This window comes from Macaca nemestrina, chromosome 2 (genome assembly GCF_043159975.1).
Source record: "Macaca nemestrina isolate mMacNem1 chromosome 2, mMacNem.hap1, whole genome shotgun sequence".
NCBI classification, from domain to species: domain Eukaryota; kingdom Metazoa; phylum Chordata; class Mammalia; order Primates; family Cercopithecidae; genus Macaca; species Macaca nemestrina.
Window position 1 is genome coordinate 126,062,764 of NC_092126.1, and position 17,790 is coordinate 126,080,553.

The 17,790-nt window shown below is 39.4% G+C and overlaps 1 protein-coding gene across 12 annotated transcripts in view; it reads right to left on the bottom strand.

Annotated features, from left to right (window-relative positions):
* LOC105483175 (calcium dependent secretion activator) overlaps positions 1-17,790 on the bottom strand; it is a 491,506-nt gene that overhangs the window by 118,747 nt on the left and 354,969 nt on the right. For all 12 annotated transcript variants that reach the window (XM_011743930.3, XM_011743979.2, XM_071092026.1 and 9 more), the window contains exons 14-16: positions 3,611-3,712; positions 2,046-2,109; positions 1,524-1,647 (exon numbers count right to left, since the gene is read on the bottom strand). In XM_011743930.3, coding sequence (XP_011742232.1) covers positions 1,524-1,647; positions 2,046-2,109; positions 3,611-3,712 — 290 coding nt within the window. The remainder of the gene's footprint in view (positions 1-1,523; positions 1,648-2,045; positions 2,110-3,610; positions 3,713-17,790) is intronic.

Sequence of the window (17,790 nt, forward strand, 5' to 3'; positions counted from 1 at the left end):
AATTAACACAACCAAGAAGAATTGAGGCACAAAAGGAAATTACAGACCAGCTGATCTACTTTGGAAATGAATGCATTTTTACTTACAGATCTTAAAGTTTGTTTTTGGATAGATTTATCTGAAAGAAGAGAGCAGATCTTACCAAAAGACTAGTAATAGCTAGACCAAGACCTATGAGGCAGCAGCCATGGCAACAGAATGTTTCTTGATCCCATCCCATCTCTGGCCTTGCCTAGAATTGTTAGGTACCTGGCTGACTTTACCAAATACAACCAATCATTACATCCTGGGACAATAAATGCTGGAACAATTGTTTGCTAATATAGCCCTTTAACAACCTCTTGTTCCTCTATTTTTGTCACTCATTACCAAGTCAAGAGTTGATAAACATCCTTTTGGTGCCCAATTCTTAAGTGTTTCTCCCTGGATGCATAACAATGAATTCATTACCACTGGTACACAATTTGCATTGTCAGACAGACAAAATTGAGAGAGGGAGGACGTGTAATGTACAGAACACTGTGAATTTGACATACTCTTAACCTAATTGTCTAAGGAAACAAGGATTTTGGCAGAGTAAGTGATGGGGTCCGGGTGGTTGGTTAGTTTCTTTTCCCCCCAGTTGTCTTGAGGCAGACAATGTGCATTTGCTAGTTTTAGTCAGGTGTCATGTTTCACGTGTGAGAGAACATCAGATTCCAGAATGCGGACACATTGAGTTTTGCACACAGAACTTCCACATTTATACACTTACACCACTGGTCAAGTTGGGTGTGGCTTTCAAATCACCCTATAGCAGCCAACAGGGTAACAATGAAAAGTGATTAATACCTTCGTGAATGAATAGGTCCCAAAGAACCATATCTTCTCAAATAGAGTTTACTCAAAGCGCCTTTGGTGATTACTGGGTCATCAGTGACCACTTCCCTAAAACTTGAGAGGGCAGTGGTAACAAGCATCTAAGGTCTGGTGTAACAACAATGAATGAGATCTAAAGCCAACCGGAGCCATCATAGATGGCTCAGCACTAACCTGCCATTGAGTTTGAAACACTACCAAAGGACAAGGTACTTTCAGGGGCAAGAAAGAGGCAAAACCTTGATCTTGCTCTTTGCAATTCTTGTATTGCTTCCAATGGTATCAGCAGCGGACAACAGACTGCTTTATTTTCTTCTGTTTAAAGAAGGTGGCAATTCTAGAGAATTCCTTTATAGGAAAACATCAGCCACAAAGCCGATACTTAGGGCCAACACAGACTCTCAGAAGGACCTTAGTTATGTGATAACATCCTGTTTTCAATATTGTTCCCTTACAAAGGCTGTTTTCTGAGCCCCTGTGATGTCTTTTAATTCATTTCCTTGGCCACAGCCAAGGAAACTTCCACATTTCAAGTGCTTCCAGGTTTCAGCTTAATATACTCAGATGGACCACTGTTTTCGGGTGCCCTTCAGAAAAGAGAAAGACTTCCCCAGGGAGGCATAGCAAAATTTAAATTCAAAACTGGGGGCAGAAGGGAGCCTTACCTTCGATTTTGGCATACTCTGAGAGCCGAGAATAGTTGACTAACGCAGCCTGTTCCAGACATTTACGGATGACTGTTTTCACCTCCTCTTGTGGCACTGGGGTAACAATATCTTTCATCAAAACCTTCAAGTAGGAAAAAGAGGGATAACTAAGAAGGTTCAAGCAAATGTGTCACTCATCCATACTTCTTGGAAGCGTGAAAGTTTAAAATCAGTTCTTTGTGACTTAATACGGATTGAGAGCCATGCTTAAAGAGAAAGCACCAGAATTGCAAAGCATTGGCAAAGGCCGCCCATTAATCAGGGAAGGGCTAGGAACATATCTTCCGTACATCCCATTTGGGAGTTTGAAGATAAAATATCAAGAGTTTTGGCAGTTTCCTCGCTTCTATTCTGATATTTGATGAATGGTAAACAAATCCTATAAAAATTACAACTAGGTCATTCAACCAAAACATTTCGTTACAATTATGCTTATGTCTTTTTATATATATGTGATCTATCTTTTACTTTCATTCTTACCCTTTCCAAGAGTGAGAGAGTAGCTTTCAAAGCACCTTCAGGTCGACCAAATGGAAAGCAATACCTAAAAAAGACAAAATTCTTCAGGTTGCCTAAATTATTACATTTTAGCATGAAATATGCTGCAATTTGATTCCTATAGCAACTCTCTCTGAGGAATGGAAAATGCTTTTTATTTTGTCACGTTGTGTTATGTTAATCTGAATTCACACCATATATGTGTGTATATAATGTATATATGTGTATGTGTGAATAATGACTAAAGAGGGACTCTGCAAATGTCTGCAGCAGAAAAGAATATTCAGAGTGGTGACATAAGGCTCTGTTTAGATTTCTATTGTGAAGGAGAACTATTCGTTAGCTCAAATGTGACCTTATATGTTATTATCGAGACCGGCATTAAAAAAGTATTAGTTGGAACAGGCTGAAATTCAAATATACTTACTTAAGACCCTAAAAGATCCATATATGGAATAGAAAAGTGGATTTAGAGCAAATTCATGATTCTGCTAGCTGTCCTTCCCTGCTTGTGGTTTCCTATTGTTATGGACCTTCTGCTACTGGTAATGCATTTTACACATAGTATATGGTCAATAAGGATTTATCCAGGAGGATTTTGATGCCATAGAAAAAAACTATGTCAGGTACCACTACGAGTTCCAGTGACTGGTTTCAGGTTGTCACCGGCCCTTCAGAACACTGTGCCTGGGACAGAGAGACTAGTATGGCTACTGAAACCCGGACTATCTTATATAAGCATCCCACTTCTTCCACTTGCCAGCTGGATTGCCCTGGGCAAGTTCCTTAACCTCTCTCAGCCTCATTTTATTCCTGGTTTAAATGGGGATTATGATAACTAACACAGTTGTTATGACATGAGTTAATACTTCTCCAGCCTCCTCCAGTTCTGTATCGGTATATAGGAAGTATTTAATAAACAGGAACCATTAGAAATGCTATTATTATTTTTCAGTTGCTATTTCAGGATCTCTGGTCCAGAACCACCAGGACAGCACTAAAAACACCTAATTTGCTCCAAGGGAGAAGTGGGCTATGTGGCGTAAGGTTCAAGCGCAGAACCTGCTGGCTCTCTTGAGTATGTAGGGGAGATTCAACCCACCCAGGCTGATCCAAGGTTCATTCTTTCCCTGTGTAGCCAGCTAGTCCTGTTTCTGAGGTAGTGGAGAAAGTGGAGACTCTCCTAGGAGTACCACTGCCTTCCTTCCTTGTTCACTATGTTCTGATTCACAAGATTTTTTATTTATTTATTTTTACTTAGGACCCTTGAAGAAGCTTCAAATTCAACTTTTTATAACAGACTGATGACCAGGGTGAGCTCAAACATGGAAGAATTTGTTCTTTAAGTGGAAATAACATGAACTTAAGAATACGAAGTTTCCTGGTTATTGCGGAACCATGTCTGATTGATTTGCTTGTTCTACTCAGTTATTTCGAAATATCCAATGCATCCTCTGGTAGATTTACAGTTTTGGAAAAACTAAGTCCTTTAGTTTTCCTTCCCACTCTCATCTCCTAATTAAAACCCTCCAGCCCCAGATCCTTACCTAAAATGTGTAATCTGATTTTCTAGCAGAACTCGGAGCCTCTCTTTGATTTCTTCAAAACGTTCCTTTTCTTCAACAGTCACAGTTCCGATTCCATCAGGCCTGAAAGAAGACATGTCATGAAATGACGGGAACCTCATATGCTGACACCATCAAATCAAATCTCTAGCAGGAGGAAACTGTCCATTTTAGAAGAAACAACTACAATGATCGATGTGACCTAAGGAGAAGCCCAGCTATTCAGGGCTGGCTTCCAAAGGGGATGGGTTGTGTTTGGGTTATCATTTTGGAAACATGTGCAGAGCTGTAGCTCATTTCGTGTGAAATGGTAAAATGTACAAACTGGTGGCTTGAAGGTTAAGTCCAGCCCCCGAACTTGTTCGGTTTGGCTCACAGCTTTTTAAGAAATTTGAACCAGTTGCCAACATTTTTTTAAATTGGGGAAGTTTGAGAATGCAATTCTGATTTCTGTTTTCTTGAAAATTTGGAACAGCTGGCATTATCAATTGGTGGCTAACAGCTTCTTCTGTACCTGGGACAGACACTCACCTGGTCCATATTGCTAAATTGTAGGTGTAAATTGTAGGTGTAGGTAATTGTATTACCATATTGCTAAAATGTAGGTGCTTGGGTTTGGGGTCCCTAAATTATGCACAAAAATTTCTACAAAAATCAGGTGACCTGTGTTTGTCTTTCCCAGTGTTAAACGTCTTAAATGGCTCAATTTCCTGCCTATAACTACAGATGTTCAGATTTATTTAAGTGCTCATGTATTCATTGAAGAACAAACCACATATTTTCCAATTGTAGCAAATTGTTACTCATTGTAATAAAAAGGACTCCAGCTTAAATAAATGATTTCAGTTTGATCATTGTATTCTCATGGTTCTGTGCCACCTTTAGGTATGTACATATATCCTCTATTTGTTATGGACCATTCAAGTTGAAAATATAAAGGGAGGATACATATTTATAGCCCAAATTTATCTGTTCCAAACTAAATGCAGGATAATCTGACCCATTCAGAGCCTTCAGCTTCCCAGATCTCATAGTGACTTGTTTTGACTACTGGCTGAGCCAGTTTGCAGATTGGTGTGTCACCATAAAACTTCTATTGGAACATTCTTCAGTTTGCAAATGCAAGTCATCTTGAGACCAAACAAATGGTCTTATTTATAGGCCTTCTCAAGGATCCAGCATAAGTTGGGAAAATCCTTTATACCAGACCAGTCTGACTGCACAAAAGACTTGGCAAATGACAGCAATGTACCTCCTGTTACGGGTTAATCGTCAGCTTTCCTTCTTTTTTGATAATAAAAACACCCTATTTGAAATAGGAGAAAATTTCCTCTCCCCCACTTTATAAAAAATACCCCCAAACAGTAAAATCCTGTTCAGTCCATTTCTTCATACTCTTCCAAGGAAAGGAAGAATGATAAACAACAGGTAGGTTGTCTTCAAATTCTCTGGTAAATCTCAAATGTTAATTTACAAAGTTTATTTAAACATTTTTTTTTTTTTTTTTTGAGACGGAGTCTCGCTTTGTCACCCAGGCTGGAGTGCAGTGGCCGGATCTCAGCTCACTGCAAGCTCCGCCTCCCGGGTTTACGCCATTCTCTTGCCTCAGCCTCCCGAGTAGCTGGGACTACAGGCGCCCACCACCTCGCCCGGCTAGTTTTTTGTATTTTTAGTAGAGACGGGGTTTCACCATATTAGCCAGGATGGTCTCGATCTCCTGACCTCGTGATCCGCCCGTCTCGGCCTCCCAAAGTGCTGGGATTACAGGCTTGAGCCACCGCGCCCGGCCTATTTAAACATTTTTTTAAGAGACAGGGTCTTGTTCTGTTGTCCAGGCTGGGGTGCAGCAGTGTGATCATAGCTCACTGCAGCCTTGAACTCCTGGCCTCAAGTGATTCTCCTGCCTCAGCCTCTTGAGTAGCTGGGATTATGGGTGCAAGCTACCATGGTTAACAACAACAACAAAATTTTTTCACATGAAATGTCCATGAATCTACAGTTAGATATCAGGATGAATTTATTGGCCTCCACAAAACACATCATGCTTTTGTTTGTAACTTTTCACGTATATGCTACAATCTACAACTTCCTTAAGCTGTGGTTTTTAAATTTCTTTAACCAAAATTCAGCTTGTTAATGAACTGAACACATATTTGTTTATATAATTAGCATGTGCATGCACACACTCAACTGGGGGAAAAATGGAGCAATTTAAAGCATTTTGTTTCTTAGTGGCGAATTAACCTAGAGAAAAATGCTGTTAAATATAATTTTACAGTTCAGAAAGGGTTTACGTATCACAGCAAAAAGCATGGAGACTGTTTAACATGAAGAGCCAGGATATGTGTGGTCATTGTTAGGAGATAAATCTCTCTGTGAATAAAACCATTCATTCATTACCCTACAAGCCTTCTAAGGCAATTAGGCAATTAGAAGGCAGCTTTCTGCTTTGTGTCTGAGATGATAAAAACTGAACATTTAGTGTATGCTTGGCCTTCTCCGTCAATTCTCACTATAAAGGATATTATTACAAACCTAACACTGGATTATGTTTTTTCCTTTTGTCCTCATGATTCCCATTTGTAATTATTAAAAGTATCAGATAGCAGCTTCTGCTTCCCTGATAACCTCTCCTCGGACTACTTTCTGAACACCATTAATCTTGCTATTCCAATAAAAGTAAACAACTAAAAATTAGTGTTGTTGTCTCTTAAATTTGCTTCTTGATCACCCATGTCACAAACTCACTTGACTAAGTCTGTAAGATACAAGTACAGAGTTCACCCATAATAGCAGGTGATAAAACAATTTGATGTCGAATGATTTTGATATAAAATGTAAATTTGTTTGTAACTGCCAGAATTGCTCTGAAATGGTATTGGTAACAGGTGATGCTGCTTTACCAAGTGAGGAAAAGACATGCAGGAATAGCAATTTGTCAAAGATCACAGGTTGTAACCAGGTCAGTTAAAAAGCAAAAAGATCCTCTTTTTTTGTTTGATTTTGCTTCATTGTTTTAGAAAATTCTGTCAAACATCAATTTCTTGTTCATTGACCCCTATAATTCAGCAGTGTTAACTATACAGGTTTGGATAGATCTCTATAGAGTTATTAATCGAAAAACTCAGGTTTCGTGCTTTGGAGAGCACTGTTTTTCCACAGAAGCAACAAGATACTTTTTCTAGAGCAGTGGTTCTCAAACTTGAGTGAGCCACAGCATCACCTGGTGACAACCTGGATTGGTGGGTCCCCTGAAGTTGTTGATTCAGTAGAGCTGGGGTGGGGTTTGAGAACTTGTATTTCTAACAAGTTTTCTGGTGCTGCTAGTGTTGCTGGTTCGAGGACCACACTCTAAGAACCACTGTTCTAGAGAAAAAAAAAAATATTAGGTGGGTGGTTCTTCCAGTGGCAGAGAGGGTTTTGATTCAAGGTTCCTGATTTCTCTTAGGTTGGAGTGGATTTGGAACCCAAGATATTCTGCAAGAGATACATGATATTATTTAACTATGAATCCTTTCCAAAAGTGGCATTTGTATTGTTTACAAGGTGCCATTCCAAGTAGTGCTGGTTGCAAAATAAATAGTAGAACTATATTGGTATCTTTCAGACACCATGCTTTTGTTTTGTCTTTCTGAAAATATTTGGGGGTGATTCTACAACTGTCATAAAACTAGCTCTGCATCTTTTTCCTTTCTCAATACTAACTCACTTAAGGAGACACAAAGAGTGAAAGAAGAGGAGGGGTGAAGCTGGATTTTAAACTGCGAACTAGAAAATTCCAGGCTGATATGTGTCTCTACATAGAACACCTATCTAGAAGCCTGACTGTCTCACCCTCTTGTGTCCTGACCGTGAATATTCTGGTCTTCTTGCTTGCAGGCTCCTTAGCATCCATTGCCACTTTCTAAGCCCTGGATTTGGAGGAGTGGCCTCAGCCACAGTCTGACCACTCTCGTGTGAGGGTAAATCGAGCTGCCCTTCCCCTACTATTAATGCTGAAGGGCTTCCTAGAGGCCAGCCCCTCCCTTTCACAGCCACTCCATATCTAAGGTGGACTATGGCCTCAGTTCAGCTACCAGGACATTCTCCTCTGGAATCTTTACATTGAATAAATGATACAAGGCTTGAAGAAACAGATGGAATTTGCGTGTTCCAGCAGCTGTGCCTTGACCAGACTGTCCTTACAGGTCAGTAGTTTTTGATCTCGTCTGTTAATTAGAATTGTGAACGGTCCCATCCTCAAAGCTCTATCTATCTATCTATCTATCTATCTATCTATCTATCTATCTATCTATTTATCAATCAATCAATCAATCATCTATCAAGACAGGGTCTCATTCAGTCCAAGGTGGAGTGCAGTGGCGCAGTCTCGGTTCACTGCAGCATTGACATCTCAAGCTCAAGCGATCCTCCTACTGCAGCCTCCTGAGAGGTTGGGACTGCAGGAGCATGCCACCACACCCGGCTAATTTTGTTTTTATTTTCTTCAGACACAAGGTCTCATTATGTTGCCCAGACTGGTCTCTAACTCCTGGGCTCAAGCGATCTTCCCACCTCAGCCTTGCAAAATGCTGGCATTACAGGCATGAGCCACTGTGCCCAGCTTGACATTGGCATTTTTAAGGTTTCCCATGTTACTCTAACATACGGTAAGAACCATTGCATCAGTCCTGCTTTCTACTCTTCCATAGCTGACTTGATTCCAGCATTCCCTTCCCTGTCTTTGAGGCCCCCAGCATCATCCTAATAAATTCTCCTTTGCTTAGATTATCCAGAGTTAGTTTTTGTTACTTATATTGAACTTGATGTAAGTTCATAAAGCCCATATCCCTTCCTTCACAATGTTCCAAATTTTAATAGACGATGCCTTTGAACTTAGCTTTAGAAACCCATACACACGTGTGCACACACACGCGAACATAGCCCCTGGTCTCTGGTTCCACCTAACTGCACACTGGCTAACAACCCACTTCTTGTATATCATGGTCCCGCAAACTTGAGACAATATGCAAGTCAAGTGCAGTCATTTTTGGAGCTGTGCTGAAGACTGGAAGCTCTCCCACCTGCAGGCCATCACTGGAGCCAGAAATGGGTCTCTCCAGCCACAGCAGACTATATTGCATCTGACACGGCGGGCATCTCCGCAATCCACCTTTCAAGTTTTCGGCAAACCATTTTCTCACTGTCCTTCACAAAGTTGACATTTTCGGCAGCATGATAGGAAAGATGTCACGTCGGCTGCTCTTCAAGTTCTTGTCACAGTGGTTAGCACCAGTTCTGTCATCTTCACTCTCCTCACAGTCTCCCATCTTGAGCCATGTCACAAATAATAATACATCTAGAGTTGTATTTTTCTGTTTTTTTTTTTGTTGTTGTTAAATTGAAACTACCATAACCCAGCTGCCCATCCTTTGAGTGACTGCTTATGCAAATTGTTTTCTTCTTCCCAAATGCTTCTGACCTGGAGCTTATTAATTAATATCGATTATAGGATTAATATAATTAAGTACTGAGCTTTTAATGTGAAACATTTTAATATTTGAAATTAAGTGTGAACAGTGTAGTCAAAGAATTCAAGATTCAGTGTGTTTTGTGAAATGAATTTACCTCTTTAGTGTCATTAAATTGTCACTACACACCCAGGTGAGCACACAGATTCTTAGCAGTTCATTATCTTGCTAGAATGGTTCTCCATATTATGTTAAAAGCTGGGCCACAAAACCTTCTTTTGAAAGGCAAGATGTCTCTTCAAGAGGGTCAGGATGCTAAATTAATTCAAAGCTTACAATGATCTATATGTTCTGATATTGCATCTATTTGGTGATTAAGGGCAGAATCCAGGTGTAAAAAAAAAATGTATGAATTCAACAGAAGAGGAAAGAGTGTCTGGTCCACTGCTCTGCATACAACCAGCTTTCAGGCTCCAGTCACTACCAACAAGGGGTAAAACTCCAGCTGAAGAGGGAATATACTTTCATCTCCAAATGCAAATGTCCACATATGCTGGTGCAGGCACCGTAAACATGATATATTCTCTCTCTCCAAATGGATGCATGCCTGCAGACCGCATTATGGATCCATGAAAATGTCCTTAAACAAGCATGATAACTGAATCCTACTTGCTACGAAATTGTTCCAGCCCAGAAACACGAGAGCTTAAAGGGACAGAGAGGGACAGAATATCTTAGTAGACGTTCTTTGCAGTGCTCCCTGAATAGGACACTTAGACTAAACATCCTCTTTTAATCTCTGACTTAAAAAGAAAAAGACTTCTCCTAGAAACTAACTCTTTATTACTTCTGGTTTTAGAATGATACCTTTGAATTTAATCCTTGCATGGAACGTTTTCCTTTGTCTCTTTCAAGTGATTAATAACCACAATTTCAAGATAGCACCAAAGCATTATCTTCTCAAAAGGAGATATCCCTGCTTGCTCATCTATATGGTTTGTACAATCCTATGTTAATTATAAATTATAATTAGGGCTCTCACATCCCATAGTTACTGCTTCATTATGAAAGCCAGCCTCACCCCTTCCTCTCCTTTCCTTCCAGCACATGCCCTTTTCTAATTATGCCCTGATGCCCTGGGGCTCAGACATGCTGCTAAAACAAATATATCAAAGTGTTTGTATCACAAAGAATAAGATAGGAAGCAACAATAAGCAATTTCTACAATATTACAAGTGTGCATTGTAGCTTCTTGGGGCTATTAGTTAATTTCAAAACCAGGCTTGGAAGGGGCAAAAATATACCAGTGAGGACTGTCTTGACTTATTTACAGTTCTTCTAAATATGTGGTTATAACCCAACAGTATCAGAAGGTGTCATTAACTCTATTAAAGGATGAAAGGAGTTGAGAAGTCTCTCTCTACTGAACAATCACAAAGAATATGGATGCTATGGGCACAAGGACATTAGTCAAAGTGGCTCAGGCTCAGTCCAGGTATTGAATGAAGCAAGAACACAACAGATGATTAGAGAAATTGTATAAAATGCAGGTAAAGCATGCATTTCACCCCCATTTCACCAATTTAAAAAATTGGCACTACATAGATTTTTCCCGTTGAGGAATAAGAGATGTGTTTCTTTATTTCTAGACAAATATAGACAATTAATCTTTAGATTCCATTCTGAAGACATTATATACACAATTCTGAGTGGTCAGACCAGTAGTATGTGTGACTTTTTGATATCACATCCACTCTAAAAGGGGTGTGACATCTGAAAATATGTTTTTGTACCAGTTAATTCAATGACCATGGGATAAAGACACATTGTTGGAATTTTAAAAGGAAAAAACACATTATTTGATGGTTTGTTATGGGCCAGAAAGATTGTACCAATGGAAGAGGTAATTTAGCATATTTCACAAGATTTCTTGTCTCAATAGGAAAATCTGCTGTTCTCATGGGGAAAGTCAGGAAGAGAGTCACGTGGGTTAAAAGGAGACAAGTTCCAAAGAGAATTTCTCCTTGGACATCTGGGATGCCTACTTATACTTGAAATTTGTTTGAAAATTTTTCCCACTTTCTCTTCCAAGTACTTCCTATTAAGTAAAGCTGGCTCCTTAGAATTTAGAGAGCATGACTCAGCCATGTGCAAGGCCTTGCTCAGAATTGGAAGGCCAGCTAGCGACATGCTCATGTTCACAAGTGCAATAATCCTTGTGGTCAGTGTGTAACATGAGACCAAGAATGTGGGGGTGTTTGTTATACTGCATCCATGCCTGCCTGCTATATAAAGTGCTATACGCAGAGGTCAGTAAAACAGAGCTATCCCCACTACACAGTTTTTGCCCTTTATCTTTGTGGGAAGAAGAGCTGAGAAGCACCAGACATAATGTCGTTGTGTGTGTGTGTGTGTGTGGGTGCGCATGGGTATGAGAAAGAGAGAGGAGGGAGTTAGAGTGAAAGAAAAAAATGTGTTACTCATTTGCTACTAGGAAGGCATTCACCAAAAAGAAATAAAAGGAACCATTATGTGATATGAATTGAAAGGGCTGCCCAACATTGGAGGCAAGGGCACAGTCAATAAGGCAATCATTGTGGTCCAGGGGAGAGAATATAGAGACCTAAACTATGGTAGTGACATTGAAGAGAGGAAGAAATGGATGTACTTGAGAGATACTTAAGGGCATTGTCAGGATATAGAAATTGAATTGTTGTGACATACTAGGGAGAAAGAAAAGTCAAGGATGGCTCTTGAGGTTCTATCTTGGGCAACTGGGAGGATGAAACCACTTACTTAGGAATCCTAGCAGAGTAACAGGAGAAAAGTGAGTTCCATTCGATTGTTTATTTACTCAAATCTTAACCTACAAGGGATCACGTGGTCTCGGAACATGGGCAGCACCTTGGCTCCAAATACATCTCCCAAAAGAAATCTTTAGAGCACACTTTCAGAGATTTTTAAGATTCATGCCATCTTTACATCTGCTTTACTCATTAATCTATGCAGCTTACTTTGGATTGGGGCGGTTGGCATTATAGATTTGTTAATTGCTGATACAATGTACTTTCTACACAGGCCATATGTGAAGAGCAGCACTGGCATTCAAGAAATGTTAAATAATAATGTAAATGAGAAAAATTTCCAATCCCAATAATAAAGGGATCCAAGGAACATTGACGCAACTTGCAATCATCAGAGCTGTTTGATTGCCTTGTCACTGTGGGATAGTGACCAAAGTGATGCTAATCTAAATGTCATCTAGAAAGAATACTAAAAATATTATGGTGAGAATTAAGTACTGCAACCTTAGAAGCTGATTTAAAAATTAGAAGATGTAGCAATTTACATCTGTGGATTTCATGATCGCCAAATGCAACCAGCTGAACATACTCACATTTTCCTTTTTCTTCCGTCTCTCTTTTCAGAAAATGGGTTCAGTTCTAAAGAGTTAGTTCAAACTAATGTTCTCTCAATCAGTGGGTCTTAAACTTTGCTACATATTTGAATTACTTGAGATTTTTAACTCACGATGTTTGGGCCACTTTCCAGATTAATTAATGTCTGCAGGTGGAGCCCAGACATTAGCATTTTTAGCCTCTCCAAGTGATTCTAGTGGGCAGCCTAGTTTGACAACCAAAATTCTAAATATGTGTGATCTAAAGACCAAATGCTTTAGAATCAAGGCAGAGAGGGGTTATTAAAAGTGCAGATTCCCAGGTCCATTTAAGACTTGCCAAAATAAATTATTTGAGGATGGGACCTAGTACTCTGCATTTTATCAAATCTCCTCATGATTTATGTGCACACTAAAGTGTGAGAACCACTGTAAAAATTGAAAATCAGTGGTGGTACCTGTTATGCTTTTAGACATAGGGTAAGCCTTGTGTAAAAGAAACAACAAATCCATGTAACAGAAAAATTCAGCTCATCACCAGGGAGTTTGGTTTAAAACAGGGTTTCTTGACCTTGGCACTATTAACATTTTTGGCTTTGTTTTCAGGAGTCTCTCCTGCACGTTACAGGATGTTTAATAATATCCCTAGCCTCTACTTACTAGATGAAAATGGTACCACTCCTCCCCAGATGTGGCAATCAAAAATATCTCCAGATATTGCCAAATGTCCTGTGTGTGTGTGTGGGGGGGGGGTTACCCCCAGTAATTCTAAAAAATGCCAAACATGTGGATGGTTCCATATATCCGAGAGTTTGAAATTATGAACAGCAAACATCTTCCTGATTGACCAGATGTGTCTACTCTTGACTGCAGTAACTGTGATTCATAGAACACAGTTTTTCATAGAGATGGTGCACAAGCTTCCAGAACAGATGGGAGAAACTTGGTCACTGCCACCTCAGTGGTCATTAATGATTTCCAGCTGCAGCAGGGCGAGGTTCTGCCTCTGTCTGTGGAAATGCTGAGTTAATAATAAGGAAAAAACATCTTTTTACCTAATCTGAATCTGGTTGTGAAATCTCAGTGAGAATGGGCTGTATTCCATTAAAGGCAGTTAAAGGGCCATTGCTTTCACGAGTCATGAATTCCCTTTTTTTTTTTTTTTTTTTTTTTGAGATGGAGTCTTGCTCAGTCGCCCAGGCTGGAGTGCACTGGTGCGATCTCGGCTCACTGCAAGCTCCGCCTCCCGGGTTCATGCCATTCTCCTGCCTCTGCCTCCAAAGTAGCTGGGACTACAGGCACCCGCCACCATGTCTGGCTATTTTTTTTTTTTTTTTGTATTTTTAGTAGAGATGGGGTTTCACCATGTTAGCCAGGATGGTCTCGATCTCCTGATCTCGTGATCCACCCGCCTTGGTCTCCCAAAGTGCTGGGATTACAGGCATGAGCCACTGCGCCCGGCCATTAATTCCTTTTAAATCTGGAACAAAGAATAGATAACATCTCCACATCCAAATGCTGGTCATGCTGGTGAAAGGTTTGGAATGTGGTTTCCCCAATCCCAAAGGCGATTAATTAGTGTTCAAAGGAGACTCTCCCCTTAGGTGGTATAAAACTCCAGATAAACTCTGGTTTTCTCCACAGAGCTAAAATCTCCAGGTAGGCCATGTTAATTCTGGCCATCTTCAGGCTTCTCTTTAATTCAGATGACTGCTGTAGCATCTCACCTGGAAATGTTGAAACAAATATCGAATGGCTGGGTTTGGCATCTCACACCATATACAAGAGCTAATCTTGGACAGGTGGGAAGGTAGAGTGGTTACAAATGCAAGCGCCAAAGTCAGAATCCATGTTTGAATCAGGCTCAGACAGCTATTTGTTATGAGCTTCAGGCAAGTGGCTGAATTTATGTGAGCCTCAAGCCCTCATCTATTGGGTGAGGGTAATAACGATACTTATCTCATATGAATGTAATAAGGATAAAATGAGATAACATATATCAACAGTACTTCACTTAGTGCCTGGAATATAGCAAGTAATTATTAAATGGTAGTGGTTATCCTTATTTTAATTAAACTTTATTTATGATTGTTTAAATTGCACCTTTGAAAATACTTTTATTTATGAAACCTGACGATTGACTATTTCATTTGCTATTGTAATCCATAGAAGATAATTTTAGAGGTTAAAGGGATATTTCAGATACTATGATTCAGTCTGCTCATTTTACAGAAATGAGAAAACTGAGGCACAGAAACAGAATCTGATACTCCCAGATTTATGCAGAATAGGCTCTAACATTCAGGTCTTCAGCATATAAGTACAGTCCTGATATAGTGTGAAAGGAAAGAGCTTTGGACTTAGAACATCTAGGTTTGCCACTTAAATTTACAGATGTTTGACTTTATCATCATCTGCAAAATGGATATAAAAATAGCTAATCTGAACATTTTACAGCAAATGTCTGAAAGCACTTTGTAAATTGTAGAATATTACACAACTGCTACTTAATATTATGATATCTTCTTTATTAAAAAATGCAATGCAAACACAGATTCTGAAACACACACATAAGCCTCAATAGGACCAGTCAAGATCATTTTGGTTATCTTTTCGTGGCCTGAGAAATAGATCAGGTTCAAGCAAGTGTGCCTTTTAACAGTGGCCATTTGTTCTCTGCTCCCCTTGGATGTTGAGCCTTCCAAAAGCAGCACCTTGGACAGCAGCCAGGAAGGCTTCCTCTCTGAAGCCTTGTCATTGTGTCAGACCTGACCTTCAGGCACCTACAACATTCTGCAAGCACTTTCTTCCTAACTGCAAGTTACTGTTGCCTTGCGATCTAACTTTTACAGTGAAACACAATCAGAAACTGCATTTCACCTCTATCCTTAAATATTGTGGTGAAGGAGATGGATGGCCCCATGGAATCAGGGTTTTCTTTGACCTTCCCTGTTGGACCCGCATATAGTGACTGACAGCCTGCCACATTCTCTAGAAAGCAAAAGTTTGCATTTTCATTTGGCCTGTCAACAAATGAACTGTATACATTTCAGGACTTAGAAATATTCAGTGAATAAATTTATAATGATGAAGCATACAGCATACACGCTTGAGAATTTTGGGTAGCTTGGCAATGCCAGGATCAGAGTAATCAGTTCTAAAACTACAACAAAAAACTTTAAATTGTCAGTGTTAATTTTGGGTGAGGGTATAAAAGGTGAAGAAGGACACAGAATAAAATTGGAAATAATTAGCAAATCTAGTTTAAAAGGGAAAAATTTTCACCAATTTGCCAATTTATAAACCCACAAAGAAAGGACATAGGAAACAGGACAGGATAAACAAAATTTTTGAACTTAAAAGTGCCTTAAAGATGATCTCAGTATTTAAGTGATTCTACTGAGAAGCATTAATTTGGTAATAGAATTTATCTTGTGCCATTATTATAAATCATTATTTGAGATGAATTTCTTTTTATGAGATGAATGTAGAACTAATGGGTATTTGCTGAAAATGATGGCACTACTATAAATGCATAGGCCTATCTTATGCCAATCCATTTTTTTTTTGCTCCTTAAACATAATTTCAAAATGATAAAGCATGGGTTGCTTATTATGAATGACTTGGTAAGGTACCAGGCCCCTAACTGGATGCCACTAAAAAAGCAATCTGACTTAGAATTCTGTTTACATATTGCTCAATTAGTCTTTTCAATATAAACATATTTTAAAAGTTGCTGAACACCTGACTCAAATTTAGTCCCAATACATGGTATTTTTGCCCATTGCTAGAATTTTTTTTTTAATTGCACCTTTGAAAATGCTTAAAGAAAGAGAGACTTTAGGAATACTCAAAGCTTGCAAAAGTGGAAGTGATGGCATGGATGGAGGCTTGGGGAAAGGCTAAAGATATCACAAACACAAGCCAATACACACGTAACTTCTTACCTTTTCGGCTCTTGATTTGCCTGGGTTTTGGAATCTTTTCTTTTTTTGGATTCCTTTTTGGTATCTTTTTTAGCCTCTGGTTCAGGTGGGGAGGGAGTTTTGCTCCCTTCAGGGTCTGCATTTGGTGGCAGCCCACTAAGGTACACATGCATTTGTTGACTTTGGAGAGGGGGTGGTCGCATGAGGCATGCACAGAGTGTGGCCAGCCATAGGAGAATCAAGAGCACGCGCACATGCACAAACAAAAGAAAGAAAAAGAAGGGTGCATGAAAAAGCAGGCGCAAATGCATTCAAACTAAAATAATAAGAAAAAAAGATGCAAACTTGCATAAGGAAAATCAGAACTGAAAAGAAAATAAGATATCCAAAACTGTTTCCATGACAAGATGTATAAACCTAACTGTGAATCAAGTGGCAGTCTTACAATATGAAATCCAGACAATGTGTATCATAATTCATGATGATGTTTACCAGGGAGTTTACAAAAACACTTCATTATTTTATAACACTTTCTTATTCAGTAACATATGTAGAATACAGTGTGACAACCCAGAGAATATAATGCAACTTCTCTCTCTCTCTCTCTTTAAAAAATTCAGTCCAAGAGGCTGTAACAGATAGTCATCAAAGTGTACATATTTATAAAAAGCAGAATTATGCACAGATACCCCCCAGGTATCAGAGTTTTCATGAGTATCTTTTATGCAAATAAAAGGTCACGCGCTGGGCTAGCAAACCTTATAACAATGGGAGGTGATGATAACCTTGTTGCCTGTTAAATATTCAAACCTACAATGCTATTGTTATCTAGCTCTAAATGTTGAAGTTGCATTTCATAAAAATATACCAGTGCTAGAAGGAGGAAAAGCACAGAAAAAATCCTACAGAGATTTTAGTTGCATAGCTTGGAAAGATGAAGATGACTGACACAGTTCTGATTTAAAATAAATGTAGTCAATTTTGGATTCTCCCACATGTGGATTTCTCCAGAGCAGCGACTTTTGCATCTGAGGCTGGGTTTCTGAAGCCACCTAGTGTTTCCTGGGTGTGGCTTCACTGGCTGTTGGTTGGGGAGCTTTGGGATAATATAGGCTTGTCTTTATACTAATGCAAGGCTACATACATTGAGATAGTAAACTGGCTGTGGCAGTGTGGAAATTTATTCCATGTCTCCAGAGCCAAATGGCAATGTTCTTAAATTATTTGCTGCTTTGCATTATTCAGAACATGGATCTTTTCCTCCAGCAGCTGGGCAAGGTCTAAAGGAAGAGAGTACTTAGTACAGAGTCAGGAGACTTGAGGTTCTGGGCTTGTATATAAAACCTACAAAATGAGGGGGTTGATTAGACTGTGATCTCAAAAGTTCT